Source organism: Dipodomys ordii, unplaced genomic scaffold, assembly GCF_000151885.1.
Source record: "Dipodomys ordii isolate 6190 unplaced genomic scaffold, Dord_2.0 Scaffold5, whole genome shotgun sequence".
Classification (NCBI taxonomy): domain Eukaryota; kingdom Metazoa; phylum Chordata; class Mammalia; order Rodentia; family Heteromyidae; genus Dipodomys; species Dipodomys ordii.
Window position 1 is genome coordinate 21,948,893 of NW_012267221.1, and position 23,570 is coordinate 21,972,462.

At 40.8% G+C, this 23,570-nt stretch overlaps 1 protein-coding gene across 3 annotated transcripts in view; it reads right to left on the reverse strand.

Annotated features, from left to right (window-relative positions):
• Window positions 1-7,255: 7,255 nt before the first annotated feature.
• Window positions 7,256-23,570, reverse strand: part of Slc25a12 (solute carrier family 25 (aspartate/glutamate carrier), member 12) — a 108,212-nt gene continuing 91,897 nt past the window's right edge. For all 3 annotated transcript variants that reach the window (XM_013030518.1, XM_013030511.1, XM_013030527.1), the window contains 5 exons: window positions 15,859-15,999; window positions 13,178-13,316; window positions 9,879-10,037; window positions 9,684-9,774; window positions 7,256-7,945 (listed from right to left, as the gene is read on the reverse strand). In XM_013030518.1, the coding sequence (XP_012885972.1) occupies window positions 7,741-7,945; window positions 9,684-9,774; window positions 9,879-10,037; window positions 13,178-13,316; window positions 15,859-15,999 (735 nt within the window). In that variant the 3' untranslated portion in view covers window positions 7,256-7,740. The remainder of the gene's footprint in view (window positions 7,946-9,683; window positions 9,775-9,878; window positions 10,038-13,177; window positions 13,317-15,858; window positions 16,000-23,570) is intronic.

Sequence of the window (23,570 nt, forward strand, 5' to 3'; positions counted from 1 at the left end):
TCAACACTACTTACAAAAGTTACAAGAGTTTCGAGGGTTGCTCTAAGTAATCTTAATGAGATTGAATCAAGATGATATACAGATAGAAGCATCTACATCCCCTCAACTCCAAATGTCATGAAGCGGTAGAGCAGAGGACAAACAGGAAAACCTGCAGTTTTCAAAAATGAGAGAGATGGCAATTCAATAGAAATTTGAAGAAATGTCATAAATAGCAGGATGAGAACAAATCACAATTCAAAACAGACAAAGTATAAAGGGAAGAATAAGAGTCATAGTCTCAAAGAGTAGGTGGGGGCTAGATATGGGCAGGATGACTGAGGTATGAGCAGGTGTTGATTCAGAGTAACTAAGTATGCCTGAGTCCCCAACTATAAGCTAAGTGGTAGTCCAAAGAGTGCCTATGTCCAGTCTATAAATGGGAAATGTCCCTGAAAATGAAGAGGCAGGGTAATGTCCCCAGGAAATTGCTAATGCTTGGGAAATAAAAAGCCTATACCAAGCAAATGGTTCACACCTGTAACCCTAGCTACTCAGGAGGCTGAGATCTAAGGACCACAGTTCAAAGCCAGCCCAAGTAGGAAAGTCCATGAGACTTATTTCCAACTGAAATCACCAAAAAGCCAGAAGTGGAGTTGCGGCTCCAGTAGTCAGCATCATCCTTGAACAGAAAAGCACAAGGACAGTGCCCAGGCCCAGGCCCTAAGTTAAAGCCCAGGTCTGGCATGCATGTGCACACACACACACACACACACACACACACACACACCTATACCAAGAATCTAACTATTGGTGGAGTTTGAGGTCTTGGACCTAAAAAAGAAAAGAAAAAGAATCTAAATATTACCATAACTTTGATTGGCAATGGCCCACAATGGCTTTCATCACAGGCTTTGATAACATTCATGAAAGAGGTGTTCTACAAAAATGTGGAATAACTACAAAGGATTACCACAACTATTTATGGAAGTTTTGTTGTTCTTGCTGTTTGTTTATGCCAGTACTAGGGCTTGAACTCAGGCCTGAACACACTCCCTTAGCTTTTTCACTCAAAGCTAACTAGCTCTCTACCACTTGAACAAAACTTCCACCTCAGGTTTTTTTCTGGTAGTTAATTGGAGATAAGAGTCTCACACACTATTCTGTCTCAGATAGCTTCAAACCACGATCCTCATGTCTTAGCCTCTAAGTAACCAGGATTATACTCGTGAGCCACCAGCGGTGCCCTAGCTATTAAAAATGAAGAGCCAGGCACCAGTGGCTCATACCTGTAATTCTAGGTACTGAGGAGGCTGAAATCTGTGGATCAGATCAGATCAGATGGGAATACTAAGAATGAAAATGCTTCGAAATAAATACTATAAAAAACTGAATGATGTCACTGATGGGCTAATTGCTACATTAGATGCAGCTGAGGAAAGAATTTATAAGTTAAATGACTTAAAGAACAGCACAGACCTACCACTAGCCACAGCAGTTTCAGTCCTAAACAGGGTGACCTGGTACAGGGTCAGTAAACCGAGAGAAGAACAGCAGTCACTAACATGGGAATGGAACCACACAAGTCTAGAGTGCAGCCTGTGTTGGTGGGGCCAGGGAAAAATGGAAGATGCCACAGGTTAAGTTGAGTGTCTGGAATTAGTGAGATCAGGAGCCTGGCCCAGGAATCAGCATAGGAATTTATAATTAGAACTTTAAGTCCACTGTTGGTCCTGGGACTTCAACTCAGAATTCTGAGCAACCATTGCCTTAATGAACTAAATCTCCAAATTAAGCGGCACTGTGGCTCAAGTGGTAGGTAGAGCATTCACCTTCAGCTGAAGAGCTCAGGGACAGCGCCGAGCCCCAGAGTTCAAGCCCCACGACCAACCAAAAAAAGAAAAAACGGAAAAGAAAGTGATGGGATTCTGAATCTCCAAATTAGACAAACTATGCTGGCCTAAACAGTTTAGAAGTTTAAAAAAAATCAGTTTTAGAGAACAAAGGAAATACTATTTTTGTCTTTTTTGTTTTGAATACTTTTCTTTCATGCTCTTCTATTTCTCCCCTTTTTTGCGGCCATTATTTGTGATCTATAATACCCACCTTTTAAATAACTTTTTTTTTTTACTATATCTTCGCCCTCCCACTCCTATTGCTCTGCCATCTTTCTACTCTATTCAGAGCAGTCCTTCATTGATGCCTTTATTTCTAACCATTAGATTGCATGATCATTTTTTCTCCTTTCTTATATACCTCTAGCTGATCTTTTGTCTTTATTATTCTCACCTAATAACATTAGCTGCCTTCACTTCCATCCTTAAGATACCATAAATCTTGTAATATTTGTCTCATGCTTTCTTCTTTCCAATACTACTAAACCTTGCTAGTTATTGTCTACCTACTTCATGAACTATTATCTTGATCCCTTTATTCCTCTCAAGATACTGGAATGGTGGAGGTGGTTGCTTCTAATCATGGATTAATATATTCTCATCGTGGGTATGCCCATCAACAATGACTGCTTCTGCAGCTGATCTCCCTTAGGGCTGCACTCAGTGACCAGTGCATGTTGACATCCCCAACCCAATGAGGAGAAAATATTCCACTGCAGCCATTACACAATCTTGTATATACTTAAACTGAAAGGACACAGAAAACAAAAGCCTCTAACCAAAAACTTGACTTGAGATGTATAAATACCAATGCAGAAGCACAATATTATAAAATAAAAAAGCAACACGTTTCCTACCAAAGTTAACACTTCCACAATAAGTGTCCTCAATGATAATGAAGGACATGAAATCTCAAAGAACTGAAAAAACATTAAATATAATCAACAACAGATTTGTGCCACCTATTATGGGCACACCTATTATCCCAGCTACTTAGGAGGCTGAGATCTGAAGATTGCAGTTTGAAGTCAACCCAGGCAGTAAAGTCTGTGAGACTCTTATCTCCAAAAAAAACTATCAAAAAAAGCCTGGAATGGAGTGGTGGCTCAAGTGGTAGAAAACTACAAATTTATAGAAAACGCGTATGTAGCACTTGAATGAAATCAGAGAGAGTACGGATAAACAGCTAAATAACCTCAAATGATTGAAATGAAGTTAATGCAAGCTATGAAAGAAGTTCAATAAAGATACAGAAATGCTAAAAAAAATTCTAAAAATGAAAAGCTGAATAATTCAAGTAAAAATTCAGTTGACAATTAGTACAAAGGAACAAATTGAAAATAGAATACCAGGGACTGAAGATAGAGAAATTAGGACACTCAGATAAAGACAAAACCTGGGTGCTGGTGACTGACACTTAAAATCCTAGCTACTCAGGAGGCTGAGATCTGAGAATCACATTCAAACTAGCCCTGGCAGACAAACCCAAGAGACTCATCTCCAATTAAGCACCAAAAAGCCAGAAGGGAGCTGTGGCTCAAGTGGTAGAGCACAGAAAGGCTCAATGACAGTGTCCAGGTTCTGACTGAGTTCAAGCTCACTAGCCTTGAGCACAAAAGTTCAAGAACAGAACCCAAAGATACCCTGTCATTTATGGTTATCATATTCATAGCAACTATCCTACTATCTCAAAACTAGATAACAAACAAATGTCCATCAAGAATGAAATAAAACACTGGCTGTGGAAGGCACCAACAAGGCTGAAGAGTGCTCTCCACGCTCCTCCCTGAACCCCTCCTCCGGTGTCAGCTTCGTCCATGGAAGGATCATGTTCACCCAGTAGACTCCACTCCACTGGAGGCCTCCTAGCCTCCAGCTTTATTTGGTGCTGTGACTTGCCTAGTTTCTGTGCCCTGGTCTTTTAAATAAAGCTCTTGAAAACATTTTAAAAAAATGAATAAAAACAAACTGTAGGGCTGGGAAGGTGGCTCAGTGGTCGAGCACTTGCCTTGCATGCATGAGGCCCTGGGTTCGATTCCTCAGTACCACATAAGCAGAAAAAAAAGCCGGAAATGGCGCTGTGGCACAAGTGGTAGAGCGCTAGCCTTGAGCTGAAGAGCTGAGGCCCAGGCCCAGAGTTCAGGCCCCATGACCAGACCCCCCCCCAAAAAAAAAAAACTAATAAAGGGCTGAGAATGTGGCTTAGCAGTAGAGTGCTTGCTTAACATTCATGAAGCCTGGAGTTCGATTCCTCAGTACCACATAAACATAAGCCGGAAGTGGCGCTGTAGCTCAAGTGGTAGAGCATAGAGAGACTCAATGACAGTGCCCAGGTTCAAGCTCCAGGACTGGCAAAAATAACTAATAAACCCATAGCATGGAATAAACTATTGCTTCACACAATGGTTGGATTTTACAAACATAATGTTTAGCAAAAGAAGTCTCCAACGTAGGGCTGGGAAGGTGGCTCAGTGGTAGAGCGCTTGCCTTGCATGCATGAGGCCCTGGGCTTGATTCCTCAGCGCCACATAAGAAAAAAAGCTGGAAGTGGCGCTGTGGTTCAAGTGGTAGAGCGCTAGCCTTGAGCTGAAGACCTTAGGGACAGCCCCCAGACCCAGAGTTCGGGCCCCACGACTGGACCCCCCCCCCAAATAAAAAGAAGTCTCCGACGTGTAACATTACTTGATTCATACAAATTTCAAAATTAAGAAGATGTAGTGATATACACCTATAATCCAGCACTAGAGTAGTTGAGGAAGGAAGATTGTTTGAGGTCAGCCTGAGACCCTATCTCAAAAAAGAAAGAAAGGGCTGGGAATGTGGCTTAGTGGCAGAGTGCTTACCTAGCATGCATGAGGCCCTGGGTTCAATTCCTCAGCATTACATAAACATAAAGCTGGCAGTGGTGCTGTGGCTCAAGTGGTAGAGTGCTAACCTTGAACTGAAGAGCTGAGGGACAACACCCAGGCCCAGAGTTCAAGCCCCATGACTGACCAAAAAAAAAAAAAAAGCGGGGGGTGGGGGGAGGTAGGAAGATGGCTCAGTTGTAGAGCTCTTGCCTTGCATGGATGAGGCCATGGGTTCGCTTCCTCAGCACCACATAAGCAGAAAAAGCCAGAAGTGGTGCTGTGGCTCAGGTAGCAGAGTGCTAGCTTTGAGCTGAAGAGCTGAGGGAAAGCAAAGAAAGAGAGGGGGGGGGGACAAGGAAGGAAGGAAAAAAAGAGGAATTAAAATATAGTACTTAGGAACATAGAGATATATAGAAGGGCATCAGTGGCTTGTGCCTGTAATCCTAGGTATTCAGGAGGCTGAGATCTGAGGATCAAGGTTTGAAGCCAACCCAGACAGAAAAGTCCATGAGAATCTTATCTCCAATAAACTACTTAGAAGAAGCCAGAAGTGGTGCTATGGTTCAAGTGGTAGAGTGCTAGCCTTGAGTGGAAAAAAACCCTCAGTTCAAGTTCCACAACCAACTAGAAAGATAGAGACAAAGAGGAAAGAAGGAAGGAAGGGAGGGAGGGAGGGAGAATGTTAAAGTGAAGAGTGGACTGTGATGGGAGAACTGGAGACCTGGTGGTGAGTGCTCTTTTTATGTGCATTTAAAGCACGTTTCTGTGTATATATGAATGAATGCGTGCAGGAGTGTGTATATGAATGAATGCGTGCAGGAGTGTGTATATGAATGAATGTGTGCAGGAGTGTGCTTTATGTGTTTACTATATATTTGACAAAAAAATACACAAATGACCACTAAATATAAAAAGGCATTCAAGTAGAAAAATTAAGGTTAAAACAGCAATGATCACTGGTCATAATTTTCGAAAAAACAGTAGTCATTCTCATATGCTGCCTGTAGGAATGTAAAATAATAAGATCCTTCTGGAAACCAATATGACAATATGTATGAAAAATATAAAACATATTTATCTTGTGAATGTTCTATTCCAATCCTATTATTGTATCCTTCTGAGATACTAGCACAGGCATGCATGCAAAGATGTTTTCACTACAAAATTGTTTATAGTAGGGAAAAGACCAAATAAGTGTCACTAAGGGAATATTGACAAAAAAGTCCATGATTTATACAATGAAATACTATTAAAAAATAAGGGACATTTTTATGAACTGACATGGAGGGCCCAGAGACATACTAAATAAAAGCAAGTAAACAGAGTCATACAGATTCATACATATATATCGTAATCCTGGCTTTTAATGCAAAATAGAAATACAGGTTTATAGAGATGTATGAAAAACAACCATAAATTTATACTCTATTAACTGAAATCATTTCATTAAGCTGAGGGTGGGAGAGGGGAGGAGCACAAGGGGTAAAGAAATTACTTTCGCATCGTACTCTAACCACACATATAGGTAATTACATATCCATGATCTAGTTGAATGTGTTTAACACATACTATAGCAGAAATAATTTTGTTTCATTCTAATAAGATTGATCTAGTTCTGGAAGTAGCTTACTTTTGAAATTTGTTTGCTCCTGACGGGCCTGTCTGGTTGCAATCCCAGACTGTCAGCCATCAGCGGAGGAGTGCTGAGTAGGATAGTAAGTGTACCCCTTGAAAACATTTGCAAACGTTCTATAACCAGTTCACTGGCAATAGCAATGTCTTCTCAGAGTACTTCACTAAAGTAAACAAATTCTGATGTTACACATTGAAAAACACCTATAGCAAAAGTGTAGCTGTGGCTGTCAAAATGCATGCTTCGATTGAAGTTAGTAATCATACCCTTGATGAGTGACTTTTTGGAATAAGTTGTTTTCATTTGGACTCCTAAGTAAAGTGCTAGATAGACCCTACTAAATCACTCTTTAGGAGCTTTTCTTCTCTTTCTTCTCACTCTACCTAAGCCCTTTCCAAACCAAACTATCTTCTATAAAGGTGGGAGGGAGCAAACCGGATCATAAGTGATTTGGAACCAGTAGTGAATCAGCATTTGTGAAGAAAAATCCAACTAAATGCATACATTTTAGTGTGCTTTTATTTTCTTAATGGAATCATACCATATGAAGGTAAATTTCCAAAATATCCTTTACTCTTTCAAAAGTTTGGCCTTTGCTTGGTGTATCAGAGAACAGCAACACTAAGCAAATGATGGTGGAGACCACCAGGTTTCCATGGCACACTGACAGGAGAGGCGTTGTCTCCAAAATTCTTTTTAACAGGAGGTCACAAACACACTGAATGGAAATGAAACACAACAGCACACGCAAATTCTTAGCCTGGTGCTCCGCAGCCACAGGCATGCATCCTCACCAAGTATCACCGCTTTAATGGTGTCAGCATTAGGTCATTTTATGCCTATTACCAGCAAATACCTTCTTATTCAAAAACAGAAAACTAACTTAGGAAATAAATACATCCAATATTGATGCTTTATTACCACAAGTCACCAATGAGAGAAAGAATTTAATTTGAATACATTTATTCTCATGATTCTTAATAAAACACTTTCGAAACATTCTGTACATTTCAAGCCACTTAGAACTGTATTACATTTCTATAAATGTGATTTGTTGGGATGGAGGCGCCAAGATGTCTCTGTACAAAGATGTACAATATGTACAGTCACTGTAAGTACAAGCGGTGCAAAGCAGAGTCTAGAACACTACACTTCATGCCAGGCTTAGAAAACATTTCAACACATAAGACTAAAGCTTGAAACTGCGTTGTGATTTTTCCCCCTGGGCAAATGATTATTTTATAAACAGACATATGTATATGTCATATAGAAAGAATAGTTGGACTCTCGGGCTCAGTCAGCACCATGCAGCTGACAAGACACATTACAGGGCTGCTCTGCTTGCCTACGGCTCTTTCTTCAGGGTGCCACTTTGCTACTCTCCTCATTGAGCTGCTGCTGCTGCTGCCGCCTTTGGCTGACCCACAGCAACACTAGGTGACTTAAATTTGGGAAGATAAAGGCCAAACTTGTTTTCAATGCCAGCAAATGTGGCAGTGGCAAGTCTGTATCCTCCAATGTGATCAGGATTGGCTGGAGGAAGATCTGCGATGCGGGACTTAGGCGTTGGTTCTGAGCCTGAGGGTTTGCTGTTGACAGGAAAAAGACAATGGTTAGTGTGCTCAAGACTGACAAGGACAGCTTACAACTGAACATTTTCACTCTGACCCATGTGCTATAAAGAAGCTTGTCTCAACTATTTCCATGTTCTCTACGCTGCACTAGTTGTGGTAGACAGCTACTTCATAGCACCCTATTCAAATACTTGCTTAAAATGAAAATTAATTTCAATACTTATACATAGATACATGGAAAAAATATACCCAGTAATATTCTTTGGAAAATGCAGTCATGGATTTTGTTTTTCTTTTAATATTTTCCAAATGTTCTACAAAAGCATAAATCAATTATAGTAGTATTTGTGTGTGTGTGTGTGTGTGTGTGTATGTATGTGTGTGTGTGTGTATGTGTGTGTGTGTGTATGTGTGTGTGAGTGTGTGTGTGTGTGCTGATTCTGGGGCTTGAACTCAGGGCCTACGTGCTATCCTTGAGCTTTTTTGCTCAAAGCTACTTCTGGCTTTCTGGTGGTTAACTGGAGATAAGAGTCTCAGGGACTTTCCAGGTTGGCTTCAAACCACAGATCTTCGCTTCCTAAGTAACTAGGATTACAGGTATGAGCCATCAGTCCCTAGCAAAAGTATACATTTTTATTTTGACATAATTAAAAAGTTAATTTTCTAAATACCAGGCTTACAAAAGTTATCACTAAAATTAACGAGAAATACTTTTCATTCTTACTTTTATAGATATGAAAACTCAGACAATCCTGAGCTTTAGTATTTTTACAACAGAATAGTAAGAATACTGTTCTTGTTTTGGGGTGAGTCAGGGAGGTGGTAGTATTGGGAATGAACTCAGGGCTGTGCACTTACTAGACAAGAACACGGCCACTTCAGCCAGCCTCCCAGATCACTTTGCTTTATTTTTCAGATAAGTGTTTCCACTTTTGCCCAGGATGGCCTCTGACCACAATCTAGCTGTCTTGCTTTTTGTCTACAGGTCCTTCCACTTATTGTTTCAACAACTGTTTCCCATGTTAGCTTTTCAGTAGGTGAGGAGTTCACAAATGCATGATATAAAAATTCAGAAAAGGCATTTGGTCTTCTGTAAAGCTGATCATTGTTGCTTTGGGTACAACTCCCCTACCCAGCAGATTCAACAAGTAATTCCTCTACTCCTAGTGAGCTTCAATTGCTGTTTCAAGCAGCCCAATTGTTGGTCTACACCTTACCAATGACTATATTCAGAAAGGGCATGACCTCTGTTTGAACCTACTGGGATTTCATTTTGCTCTATTTTGGGGAGGGTAGCAATAAAGGAATTAACTCTATTAACATCTATACCTCTCTAATAAGAAATGATGGTGAATAATAAAACATCAGAGATACAAAAAGACCTGGATCACTGAGTGGAAATTTGCAAAAATGTTACTAGTACAAATTCAGATTATTTCTGGTGAAAAGATCATCTAACAAAACCCACATAATAACAACCTAATAAAGTTCAGTAAATGCTTACATTAAAAAAAGACCACTATTCACATAGCATTTTAACTTGTTATCCCCCTAAACCATCCTCAAATAGCTGTTTACCACTGTACATTACGTCATGCTGTCTTAACAGTGAAGCTTTAAACCCAGTATTTTAAATGCATTGGTCGTAAAGATTTCTGTCTGTTCAGTTTTCTAAGAGTTCCAAAAATGCCTTTATAAACAGAACTTGTGTTATAGTCATTTCTTTATATGGCTGTTGAGCAGCTTTACTTACAGGCCTCCAAAATCAATGTAAAACCACCGCTGCAGAAGCTCATAGGTGACCAAAGTAACACCGAACTGGGGAGAAGACCGGAACACTCGAGCTGAAAAAGAGGTGGAGATTAGGTAGACTTACAAATAGGAAAACCGTGGCAAAGACAACTATTGAGTGCCCACAGGCAGGGCATTCAAGCCAGGGGGCTCCTACCTGCAGTCCCCTTCCAAAATGCAGAGGGCCCTTCTTCCCGGAGTATCTTTCTGAAACAGTCAATCAAACCACTGTATGTTGTCTGGCCAGCTCGGGCAGCCACTTGCAGCCTTGTCTTGATGACATCAGCAGGGGTCACCAGAGAAGCAGCAGGCACACCTTCCAGGAGAAAGTACATTTAATTCATCCACAGCACTCTATGCAGCTAGAAGTACAGCTAACATCCAACAACACAACATGCAACTTTAACCACTTGAGGGCAACTCCAAACTCCGTAAGTAGATTTCTAGGTACTATGGAGGGGAGAGAGGGGGAGAAGGGGCATTTAGGAGCCTATTAGCTGCTTGAGGATCAACAAGGCAAAATTATTTTATTTTTCTGAGTTAAAAAAAAATACCTTCCCAAAGAACTAGGGGAAGGGGAAAAAAAAGTTACTGAAGTATAACAGGACAATTCCCAAATGTTTCTGTTCAGCTTCACTTTTGTTTCTCCTTAAATACAAGAATGTTCATGTGCAATATATAATGGTCCTGCCAAATATAACTAGCCCCAAACTGTAGTGTTTGTGCTGATTCTTGCCAAGTGTTCTGTCCAGTGCAAGGTGAGTAATACTCATCACCTGTTGGAGGTGCTAACTACAGAACTGACTGGAACTCCAGTCAGACATGCTTATCTGACAGAAGTCATTACAACTAGAGCCAAAGGAAGCCAAGCGAGCAGTTAAGGAACACCAGGGGAGTTGATCATCAACAGGCCTTTCATCCACCCCCTGTGCCTGAGCTCCCTGGTGTCATGTTGAGATTGATCAGCAGCAGGACTCAGAGATGGATTTCACAACCACACTTTTTACTTATAAAACAAAACGGGACACAAAGGAGCAACATAACCTTCCCCATGGGGAAGAAATTCAATTTGACCTAAATATCACCGTCTCATCACTAGGCAGATGGAACTGGTGGCCTTGTGGGGGGCTCTGTTAGAAAATGATGCAAATACCTCCCTTGCAACCAGCGCTGCACCCTATTCAGATGACACCAGTAAATTACCTGTCTTTGGAGGTAAGATTCAGAATGTTCTCAGTCCCTGCCAGCAAAGTGTCAGCCACTGGCAAATGCCTGCCTCTGATTACACAGACTTCCCTGACTGCCGTTTGCTGCTGGGTGGGAGACACAAGGCAAAAGCCTGCAGGGAAGACTGGCCTTCACCTTAAATGTGGAGACTGGTAAGACACGCCATAGCAACAGTGCCCACACTGAGCAGGCAACTATACTGGCTTTTAACGTTCAGCTAGCCAAAACTGCAAATGTCAAAGGACAAGGGATTTGCTGGAACCCAAATATAGGCTGAACATTATTGTTTTCTTGAAAAAGGGTGTTGCTCTGTAGCCCAGACTGAGCAGTCCCCAGAAGCTGACATTACATATGTGCACACCACTCCTGGCTACTTTATTTTTCTTGTGTTTTTGAAACAGAATCTCACTATGCAGCTCAGGCTGGCCTTAAAATCAACTTATAGCCCAGGCTAGCCTCAAACTTGATTTCCCTACCTCATTACCTGAGTGCTACTATTGAGCCTAAAGGAGTTTTGTTTTTTTGGGGTGTGTGTGTGTGTGTGTGTGTTTGGGGGGGGGCATTGCTAGTCTTGGGGCTTGAACTCACAGCCTGGGTATTGTCCCTGAGCTTTTGTGCTCAAGGCTAGCACTCCAACACTCGAGCAATAGCTCCCCTTGTAGCTTTTTTGGTGGTTAATTAGATAGGAGAGCTGGGTTTGAAACCTCCTGAGTAAGCCAGGATTCCACTGAGGAGTTTTCAATCATCACAAGTCATCTATCCCCTATCACCAGACATAAGAATAACAACACACATCCATCTCAACATCCTCAGAAACCAAGGGCTTGTAACACACTACGCATACCACACTTTTAGCTATGCTCAGGCTATCCTGCTGCTTCGCCAGGCTACTAGAAGAGAATAAAGCCAGCACATGAGATTTAAATAGGGATCATGAATCCAGCTGATCAGAGCCATACTAGGCTCTTTAACAGCATATTACAAGCTATATGGAAAGCAAACACACACTATTTCATTCCTCCTTCTATTCAAAGTCAGCAACTTCACAAATGAAGGGTAAGCGTAGACCTAGGAGATCAGTACTAAGTGTCTTAGTACCTTCCAGCATTTGTGAGATGCCATTTTCAGATGGAATCTCTTCTGTACCTAATTTGGTAGATTAGATAAAAATTTTCATTCAATTTATGAACATTTGTTGAAGTCTATGATTACACTGGCCACACAGGGAAGGGAAGAGTGAGAATGAAATTCCAAGCCTCAAGTAGCTCTCAGCATAGTACAGAGGATAAAAACTTACACAAGCAATCATTAGCAAAAGACAAATGTTAAAGGTCACAAAAAAGAGGATCACAAAATTGGTTTGCTGAGGTGCTCCTCTCTGGTCTGGTGAGGGCTAAAGGGAGAGACAACTTTATGAAGCTCTATTTTGAGAGAAATCACGTAGATTCCAATATCCAGAGAAAGTAAGGGCATGCTGGACTTGTACATCAGTGTCAGGTGTAACAAAGCAACTGATTTGATGAGAACTTCTACCTTAATGCTTTGCTGGGATGCACCCAAGGTTTCAGGGGCACAGGAGGCTAAGAAGCATGTTAATGATGAAAGCCCAATTTAGATGGGCAGATCTAATTTGGCTCCAAGTTGCTAAGCTGCATTAAGTTGTTTATCCACATTATGCAAATGTAATTAACTCTCATCAGAATTACTGCACATCCCACAAAGGAGAAAAAGCAATCATATTTAACTAAGCCAGATACAAACAATAACTCTTCCAGAAGTGAGGGAAAAGTACATACAGATCTTGTCTTTTTTTGCAGGGGGTGAGGCATGGAGGGGGAAATGGGGAGGTGGAGGGAGAAAGGCATGCTGGGAATTAAATCAAGCTAGATCCCCAGTCCACCAGAGTCTCAACTTCTTAGAATAGGAAGATTTTTATTTTATTTTATTTTATTTTTTGGTCGGTCATGGGGCTTGAACTCTGGGCTTGGGCGCTGTCCCTCAGCTCTTCAGCTCAAAGTGAGCGCTCTACCACTTGAGCTACAGCACCACTTCTGGTTTTCTAGTGGTTTATTGGAGATAAGAAATCTCACGGACTTTCCTGCCCAGGCTGGCTTTGAATCGTGATCCTCAGATATCAGCCTCCTGAGTAGCTAGGATTATAGGCATGAACCACCAGTGCCCAGCTCAGAATAGGAAGATTCTTTAAGCTAAAAAATATTCTCTAGTTACCTGCCATGGCTCCGGCTGCAAGGAGATTTACACCTCCCACACGTCCATTTTCATCAGCCAGAAGTAGTTTGCAATGAGCATAAACAGGAAAATAGATTGCAGAGAAGGGAATGTCTCGGAGGAAACACGCTTTGGCACCCTGTCACATGGTGAGGAAATAGTGCAAAACAGTGTGTAAACAAGGTGTGAATGACCACTGGGATCCAGGGGGCTGCCAGTGACAAGCCTGAGATGTCCTTCAAACAGTATTAGAACTGATGTGGAAGGGAAAAGGGGGTGGGGAGGTGGACCAGTGGGACACAAGCAACATATGTGGCCAAAGCTTGCGAAAGGAAGTAGAGCTTGGAGTCCCAGACTTAATAACTGGCAACAACAGTATTCTCACAACCGATAATTCAGGATTTTAAAATTACTCAATTTATCTTCTGTTTTGAAAGCATAACATGAGATCTACTCTCTTTTTGTTGCTGCTGTTTTGTTCTTTTTTTGAAGACAGTCACTCTATGTAGCTTTGGCTATAAAATGCAAACTTGTGCCTCAGCTTCCCAATGCTGAAATTACAAGCATATACCACTATGCTCAGCTTCAAATGTTTAAATATATAATATTAATTATAAGCACTGTGCTCTATAGATTTCTGTAACTTGGTAATGTTGCTAAACAAACTTTAAATTCATTGCACTAGGTTCAGTTGTTTTTGTTTTTTTTCTTTTTTGGTTAGTTGTGGGGCCTGAACTCTGGGCCTGGGCACGGTCCCTCAGCTATTTAGCTCAAGGTTAGTGCTCTACCACTTGAGCCACAGCACCACTTCCAGCTTTTTCTGTTTATATGGTGCTGAGGAATTGAACCCAGGGCCTCATGCATGCAAGGCAAGCACTCTCCTACTGAGCCACCTTCCCAGCCCTAGGTTCAATTTCTTAAGGCTAATAAAAAAAAAAATCAGGTCTCAAACTTGAATGTTATTTGTTTTATTTGGCTTTTTTGGGGAAGTAAGTTGAGGGGAGTGGGTACTTCGACACCAACAATAATATCTTGATTCCTAAGCAACAAAGTAAAGGCAGCTCAAAAACTAACAAACTAATATATGCAATCTATATTCATTGAGAGCTTTGGATGGGTCAGGTAAAAATCTAGAGGCAGTAGTTGAAGGAGGGTATCTATTCTGGGAATTGCAAGAAAAGAAATTACAGATCTTTCCTTTTCATTCCCCCATGTCCTAAATAACAGAGGGCTGCAGAAGGTTTCCACGGGAGTAGTAAACAACGTAGAGACAGTTTGTCCCAGTATCTGAAATTGCAATGAACAAGTTGCTCAGCTTTGTCAGTGGCTCATGCCAGTTCACTGCCCAGGGTTGCACCTAAACAGGCAAGTGTGGGACCCTAGCACCTGCTTTCTTTTTCTTTTTTTCTTTTTCTTTCTTTCTTTCTTTCTTTCTTTTTTTGTCAGTCCTGGGACCTAAACTCTGGGCCTGGGCTCTGTCCCTCAGCTCAAGGCTAGCACTCTACCACTTGAGCCACAGCGCCACTTCCAGCCTTTTCTGCTTATGTGGTGCTGAGAAACGGAACCCAGGGCCTCGTGTATGCAGGGCAAGCACTCTACCACTGAGCCACCTTCCCAGCCCCAATATTTGTTTTCTTAACAGCTCTATTTTGAAGAGAGAGAGAGAGGGAAAAAAACCCACAGTCCAAAACTCCAAAGAATCAAAGAATAGAGAGAGAATATAAATTCATCTCTCAGAGGTAATTCCAAAAGGTATGTAAATTGGTGGTGGGCAGGAAATTGGCTGTGGGCAGGAAGGAGCAAAGTGGGGGGAAAACATTCTCAAGGGAGGCGCCATTGTTTGCCTGTATTGCCCATATCCAGAGAGCCCTGTGGCTGTGGGATTCTAATCTAGAGAATTTCTAATTTCTAATTTGCAGCTACAGAAGCAAATTTACACGTTTCTGCAGTGGTGGATCTATAAATAAATCAGATGCTGTGGAAACACAGTTGCCTATTAAGACTAAATTTAAGTATTCCCCCTTACACCAGGCAAAGAGATGGAAAGAAATACTCTTCCTTGTTTAAGAAAAATAATAGCTTCTGCTCCATTACATCTGATGTGTAATGATGGCAGTAAGTATACCTGCAGGGAAAGAATCTGTTGACTGGCATCTTGTTAAAGTACAGTACACTGTGGTTTTTTTTTTTAATGGAATTCAGTATTGACAAATCCTACCACTTAACTTCTTAAAAGACCCGAATCCTACCAAACTCCTCTACTGTTTTACTGTGTTTGAATGTTATGACAAAGAGAAAAAGAGAAGCTCCTCCAGGGAAGATATCAATAGAGATAACTAGAATGAAAATAAACATAAGACTATTTTGAAGTCTTAAACTCATCCAAACTTTTCCCAAGCCCTCTCCTCCCTATCCTCCCAATGAAAGGTTGTAAACTGAAGCCAGCAGTTGGGAGTAGGCCTCCTTGGGACAGCTTCTCAAAAAGCTGGAGAAAACAGGCCAATGTGCTCCTGGATCCTACTGCCTATAATATAAGTGCCTTGCTGAGCAAGATTGCTTCTCAAACTGGGGGTGGGGGAGAAGGGGTGGGGAGAAGCTTAGGTTCTGTATTTTTTCAAAACACATTTATACTGAGAACATTACAGTCTCTCTACTGAAACAGCCCACAGGAATCTACGTACCTTATATAGACCAAAAAGTCCCAAGTCCCGAAGCACATTCAGGGCGCTGACTCTGGGTCCAGTGGTGATCTCTCCTGCTACCTGCAAGCGAATCTTCACTATCTCCAGTGGGTTAGTAAAGATGACCTGAGAGCCTCCAGCCTACAGACAAGGGAAGGAGACACCATTTCCACATCAGAGCCAGACTGCCAATGAAAACACAGAGAAAAAAACAAAAAAAAAACAACAAGCTCCAATTGCAATTCTGCCCCTCTTTATATTTTCCTTTCAGATGGAGGAAGAAGAGTTCCATCCTATGCCTGATGTCGGGAGGCTAACAGGGATGTTCCTAAAGTCTGCCTTGGGTCAGTCTATGATTGCGTTTATTTCAATCTGAAATATCAAGACTGTTTCTCAGAACAGCCTTTCAATGATGACCCCCCCAAGCATATTCAAAGTAGAGCAACCCCAATTGGAAAACAAAAGTGAATCCAGATGTAGCTGTGGGGCCCTTGGTGAGAGAGGGTAAACCATGCTAGCAGGCTGTCATCTTTTACAGGCTGGAGCTGAAATTCCGATCTAGAGTTGTTTCCTTGCTCTTCTTAACAAAGCACTCTTTAGCCTAGTCACTTGCCCAATAAACATAACTGGAGCCTTCGGTCAGAGAGAGATGAGTCTCCTTTGGCTCACACTCTAAAATGTATAAGCTTAGCAAAATGCTAAGACCAGCATACACCTAACACACACAAAAGGAAGGAATTTTTAAAGACAAATTTCAGGATCACTGCAAGACAAAACCAGAAAAACTCTTCAAGGCAGAGCTAGGAGGTGGGACATGTAGTTACCCTGAGTACAACACTCTCAGAGCAAAGCCACAGTCCACATTCTAGTGGTGAGTGACAGATTTGAATCTGGATAATAAGTTTATTCTCATCTGAAATCTGATAACTGGTAGAGAGAATAATAATATAATTGCTATCTTTTGGTAGCAGTTTCTATAACAAATAAAGGTATGTGCATGAGTGTGTGTGTGATGTGTGTGTGTGTGTGTATGAGTGAGAGAGAGAGAGAAAGAGAGAGAGACACACACACACACCTTGGATATAAAAAAATAAAAATATAACGTCTTTTTTTTTTGCTAGCCCTAGGGCTTGAACTCAGGAGCCCTAGGCACTGTCCCCTAAGGGTTTTGTTCTGTTGGGTTTTTTTGTTTTCTTTTGCTCCAGGCTATTGCTCTACCACAATAGCTCCACTTCCCACTTTCTGGTGGTTAATTGGAGATAATCTCAGGGACTTTCTTGCCCAGGTGGGTTTAGAAGCACAACCCTCAGATCTCAGCCACTTAGTAGTTAGGATTACAAGTGGGAGCCACTGGTGCCCAACAATGAGGAAATCACCCTTGTACATCTTCATTTTAAACTGTGGCTGTTGATAATAAATAATCATAACTGTTAGTTATACAATATTCAGTTATATTCCTATAGCCACAATCATATTATATAATCATTACTCAACTACAATGCACAGCCCATACAAAATAAGACGTGTATACCTCACTGGGACATTGATATTCCAAAGGCATCAAAACACTATAGCACCTAAAGCACACAACCTGCACTGGCACTTCAACACTTTACCTTCATTCCAGCTCAGGTATCTAAATCTACAACTCTTCCAGATTCCTTTTCAAAGGACAGAATGGTGACTCAGCGCATTTTCCTGATCATGCTGGAGCTTAAACACCCCTCACTTACTTAGGTTTCAGTCCTGACCTTACTCCTTTCAAATCCACAATTGCCCACAGTGACTGACACAAGGGAAGCTTATTTATCCACCAAGCAGGGATGGAGGCACAGTGATTTGCTGTCTCTGTTTCTCTCTCCAGTAACTCCCCAACTTGACACTCTAGACCACCTCACACAGGTCCCCCAACAATGCAGTGACCCAATTTTACATGGTGATTTGCTATGTTTCTCTTTTAATCTGTTGCACTGCAGGCAGAAGGAAGCATTTCAATGTTTTAATCTAAGCACACAATACTTTCAAAAGGATTGCTGGGTGTAAATTATGCCAAAATGATAAGCCAAGTAATTGTTCCTTCAGCTAGCATTAAAGATCAAACTAATTGAAAAAGTTTAGTACTTCCCAGAAATCTATTGTTTAAATAATGCCAGCAAAGACTATCGTTAGGGAAACATACTTTACATTCTAAACGAAAGCAGGTTTTTAGAAAAGAACTCTAAATTTTAATTTAAAATCCCCCAAATTTGTCATCACCGGACAGAGTGAACCACTGGGTGCCGAGTGTTAAATGTGGACAGTATATTTAAATAAATACAAAGCTGTTTTGTAACAGCCTGCAGAGCTATCTGAATACCCCAATCTCCTTCTCCTACCCCAGTCCTAACCCCACTCTCTCTCTTCTCTAGTATCTTATGGGCCCTTTTGAAAACAATTGCTATTTTATTAAGAGGTGCACTCCTTTCACAATCCTTCTAATTTCTGAGTACGCAAGAAACAAGCTTTCTACTAAAACTCTATTACCACAGTGCAATTGAGGGGAGGTCATGACTATGTTTTAAAATACATTCACATTCCCGGATATGAAAACAAGAGGCTCTTTTTTCCTTTTTTGCTGTTTTTGTTTGTCCATTTATATGTCTTGGGGAGAGTAAGGGAAGGCACAGAAATGGAGGGACAAAGGGTGAACAAATACAGCAATGGTTCTCACTAGACACTAAGCTGAAAATGAACGATAGAACTTGTAGGTGGGGATGGGAGGGAAAAACTGGGAGAGAGCGAGGAAAGGGGTAGAATTATCCAAAAAGAAATGTACACTTTACCTGACTTACTTAACTGCAACCCCTTTTAACTGTATTTTTTTTGGAAGGGGGGGGTCTTCCTTTTTGGTACTGTCACCAGATGGAGGTGAGGTTTAGTGAAGCTTCCCTCCATCCGGTGTCAGTACTGGGGATTGAACCCAGGACATTGTATTTGCTAGGCAAGTGTTTTGCCATTGAGCTACATCCCTGTATACCACCTTTATAATAAATTTTTTTAAAGAACATGATAAAATATTCAATGTCATATGTCAATTAACAAATAAAGACAGGCTGGGTACTGGTGGCTCACTCCTGTAATCTTAGCTACTCAGGAGGCTGAGAACTGAGGATCACAGTTCAAAGGCAGCCTGGGCAAGAAAGTCCATGAGACTCTTATCTCCAATTAACCACCAGAAAACCAAAAGTGGTGCTGTGGCTCAAGTGGTAGGGTGCTTGCTTTGAGCTGCAGAGCTCAGGGTCAGTGCCAAGGCCTGGAGTTCAAGCCCCACAACTGATGGGGAAAAAAAAAAATGAAGACATACGGTATGAAAAAAAAACCAAGAGTAAATGTGCAATAGCTCCCATTGTTATAATCAAGAGTAAATGTGCAATAGCTCCCATTGTTATTTATCAGACATCCCATTACAGAGCTCAGTTTTGAAAAGTCTCTGTGAAGAATTTAATGGAAGTCTGGATATGTGGGGGGGGGGTGCAGTGAGAAGTGTTCTGCATAAATGTCTCAAAACATATTTCAATTTAAAAATCAATACACTGTCAAATATTTTTTTTAAAAAATACATTCACATTGCCAAGCACCAATACCCCTTGCCTTTAATCCTAGCTACTTAGGAGGTTGAGATCTGAGCATCAAGGTTCAAGTCCAACCCAGGCAGGAAAATCCATGAGACTTTTCTCTCCAATAAACCACCAAAAATAAGCTGGAAGTGGAGCTTTGGCTCAGGTAAAAGCATGCTAGCCTTGACCACAAAATCTCAGGAACAGAGTGCAGGCTCTGAGTTCAAGCCCCAGGACCAGCACAAGAAAACCAGTAAGTGTTTACATTAATTGTTGTACACTTTGAAGATTAGTTATCTAGCACAAATAGTAAATCCCAATAATGAACTGGACATAATCATACACATAATCTGGCAAGGGAACATGCAAATACTGACATAATGACACAGCTATGTGACACACATCTATCAGTATGTTTCACATCTTACACAGTGCCATCTTACACAGTGCCACAGTGCCACTTCTGGTTTTTTTCTGCTTATGTGGTGCTGAGGAATCGAACCCAGGGCTTCATGCATGTGAGGCAAGCACTCTACCATTGAGCCAACTTCCCAGCCCCGTCTCTATGGCTTTTTGGCGGCTAATTAAAAATAAGAGTCTCACAGACTTTCCTGTCTGGGCTGGTTTCAGACTTCAGTCCTCAGATTTCAGCTCTGGAGTAGCAGGATTATAGGCATGAGCCACCAGTGCCCAGCTGTTTGCAAATTTTAATAACAAAAAGTATTAAGCAAATAATTCAAACACCCCAAAATTCAAATACTTAAATTTTTACTTCAGTACTTTCTTAAGTAATTTTTAAGAACCTAAGTAAAAACACATGCTTTTAACAAATAAATTTAATAGAATCATGCCAAATTACTTGTAACATAAAATATTAGTTACATATTCATCACAAGCATGTAAAACATTACCTACATTGACCAAAATCAGAGTGGCTTAAAGATGAAAATTTTAGTTGCATCCTAGACAAAGACGCTAAGAAGTTGGAATAATTTTCATAGCATATCCTAGTGTACATTTCAAATTTCTAATCATCAGAATGGAATAAAGCTACTCAAAATAAGAAACAGACATAGATTTAAATGGACATTGCAAATTTTGATATCTTGCTACTTTAGGTAATGATATAACTTACATATAAACACAGTAATATCATACCATTCCATACAATATATTCGGTAATTTTCTTACTCAGCAAATCACCAAAATTAGCTAATAAACCCTCAAAATGCTAAATTCTCTCATCAAATATGTTGCTTATTTTTCTTAATGAAATGCAGGCTCAGATCCTTTACTTTTTCAATATTCAGTTGTTCTTTGTATTATTGTCCTAGCATTGAATTTAAAATATATAAAAAGAGAATTAATTTCTCTTGGAATGAGGGTTTCCCATGTAACAGAAATAAAAATGCAAAAACTTTATCAATTTTTTTTTAATGAGAAAATAAACCAACTTAAGGCAACAGCAAAAGATGATGGAAAAGGATGTCAGCACTGAGATGTCACAGGCCTTCACTGTGCCCAAGGCAAAGGCGCTGCACACAAGATGAGGCCTGCCCTCACAATCCCACCCCAGGGACAAGCTCTATGAAAGGTTGGAAGCTGGGGCCCATGCGTGCTAAGGACTTATTTTTTGTCCCTCCCTCCCTCCCTCCCTCCCTCCCTTCCCTCCCTCCCTCCTCCTTCCCCCCCACCCTCCTTTCTTCCTTCCTTCCTTCTTTTCTCTCTTTCTTTCTTTTCTGAGTTGTTGTCTTCTATTGTTTGGAATTAGTTCTCTTCAACCACAAAATGTCCAATCAAAGTAACTCATTATAAAGTCTTCGCTTACTTATGAAAATCTAACTTCAATTCCTTTATGGCCATTGCAGAAACTTAAAGCAGATATACAAAATACATGCACTTAAAATACGCATACAGGGCTGGGAATGTGACTTAGTGGTAGAGTGCTTGCCTAGAATGCATGAAGCCTTGAGTTCAATTCCTCAGTACTACATAAACAGAAAAAGCAGGAAGTAGTGCTGTGGCTCAAGTGGTAGAGTGTTAGCCTTGAGCAAACAAAGCTCAGGGACAGTGCCCAGGCCCTGAGTTCAAGCCATAGGACTGGCAAAAATAAAAAAAAAAAAGATAAAATACCCATACACACCAATATAAAACACAGTATTAGTTGTTACTAGGACTGACTCAACAGGAAGTGGTACAGTGTGTTTAAGATCATCAACCAAGCAGCTTATAAGTACCGCACACTAACCAATTGCGCCACTGGAGCTCCTCAACCATCTTAAGATACTTTTATGCTAGTACTTCCAATGTACTAGTTCTTTCTAAAAATAGTTGCAGATACTTAAAATGCATAAACTAAAATGTTTATTGCAGAATGTTAAATATATAGGAGGATATAAGCAAGAAAAATGACAGATATAACCAGAGTAAGGGAAGGGCTATAATCTCGATGTTGGTATCTCCTCAAATTTGTTCAGCCTACTGACCGATATGACAGTGCTAAGAGGTGGAACCTATGGGGATTGAGTCAGAAGGGTCTGCCCTGATGGGCAGGATTAGTTTACTTCTAGAAGAGGTTGAAAGGAGCTGCTTTGACTCTTCCCCATGTGAGGATGTAGCACCAAGGTGCCATCTTGGAAACAGAGAGCAGCCTTTACCACTCTGCATCAGTATCAGACATAGAAACAATAAATCTATGTTGCTTATTTGTATGTGTGTGTGTGAGAGAGAGAGAGAGAAAGAGAGAGAGAGAGAGAGAGAGAGAGCGTCCTGGGGCTTGAACTCAATAGTTTGGGTGCTGTTCTTAGCTTTTGTGCTCAAGGCTAGTGCTCTACTACTTGAGCCACATCTCCACTTTTGGCTTTTTTGTTAGTTTAAATATCCTGCCTTGGCTGGCTTTGAACCTCTTAGATTTCAGCCTGAGTAGCAAGGATTATAGGCAGAGCCACAGGTGCCCAGCCCTGTTATTTATTAATTACCCAACCTAAGGTATTTTGTTAGAGCAGAAAGACTAGGCTAAGATAGGAAGAGTCAAAATCACTATGTACCTATCTATCACGGAGTTTTTTAAGCCTTAATGTGAGAACATAGTGTACTCTAAACATGAGACACAAAGAAAACGGGAAAATCACTTGCAATTGGAAGGATTATATTAGCCACTGCTGATAAACTCAAATTCCAAATTCATAAACTTAGAAGCACACACACTCAAAGGGAATGGGTTATCAGGTAAGTGGCAAATGGCCTGTGGTTAAAGTTTAACAATAAGATAATGTACTCACTAGAGAGACCTTTAAAAAGTAAGTACAGGTTAATCTAATTAGACTTTTAACCCTTCTGCTTTGGGAATTTATAAAGACACTTAAACTTCTATTTTTGTGGAGATTTTTGGTGGTGTTAACACTTGTTAGGAAGGCACATTACCACTTCAGCCGTGCCTTCAGCTCTTTGTATTTTTTTAGATAAAGTCTCTCTCTCTCTCTTTTTTTTTTTTTTGCCAGTCCTGGGGCTTGAACTCGGGGCCTGGGCACTGTCCCTAAGCTTCTTCTGCTCAAGGCTAGCACACTACCACTTGAGCCACAGTTCTACTCTGGCTTTTTCTGCTCATGTGGTACTGAGGAATTGAACCCAGGGTTTCCTGCATGCTAGGCAAGCACTCTACCACTAAGCCACATCCCCAGCCCAGAGGCTCTTTTTGTCTGTACTGGCCTTAAACCATAATCTACCAACAATTCTACTCATAGGTATATCCAGGAGAAATGAAACATATGTCCTTGCAAAACCTTATACACCAATGTTCACAGCAACATTATAAATAATAGACAAAAGGTAGAAACGATCCAATTGCTATCAATTGAGGAATGAATAAATCTATGGATATTAATATACTAGTTAATAAAAAGCAATGACATAAGACCAAGTATGGAGACACACACCTGTAATCCCAGCTTTTAGGAAGCTGGGGCAAGAGAATCATTTGTTAAAGGTTAGCCTGATTATATAGCAAGAACCTGTCAAAAATAGAAAGAAGAGAGGGAGAGAAGGAGAGAGGGAAGGAGGAAGAAGGAAGGAAGGAAGGAAGGAAGGAAGGAAGGAAGGAAGGAAGGAAGGAAGGAA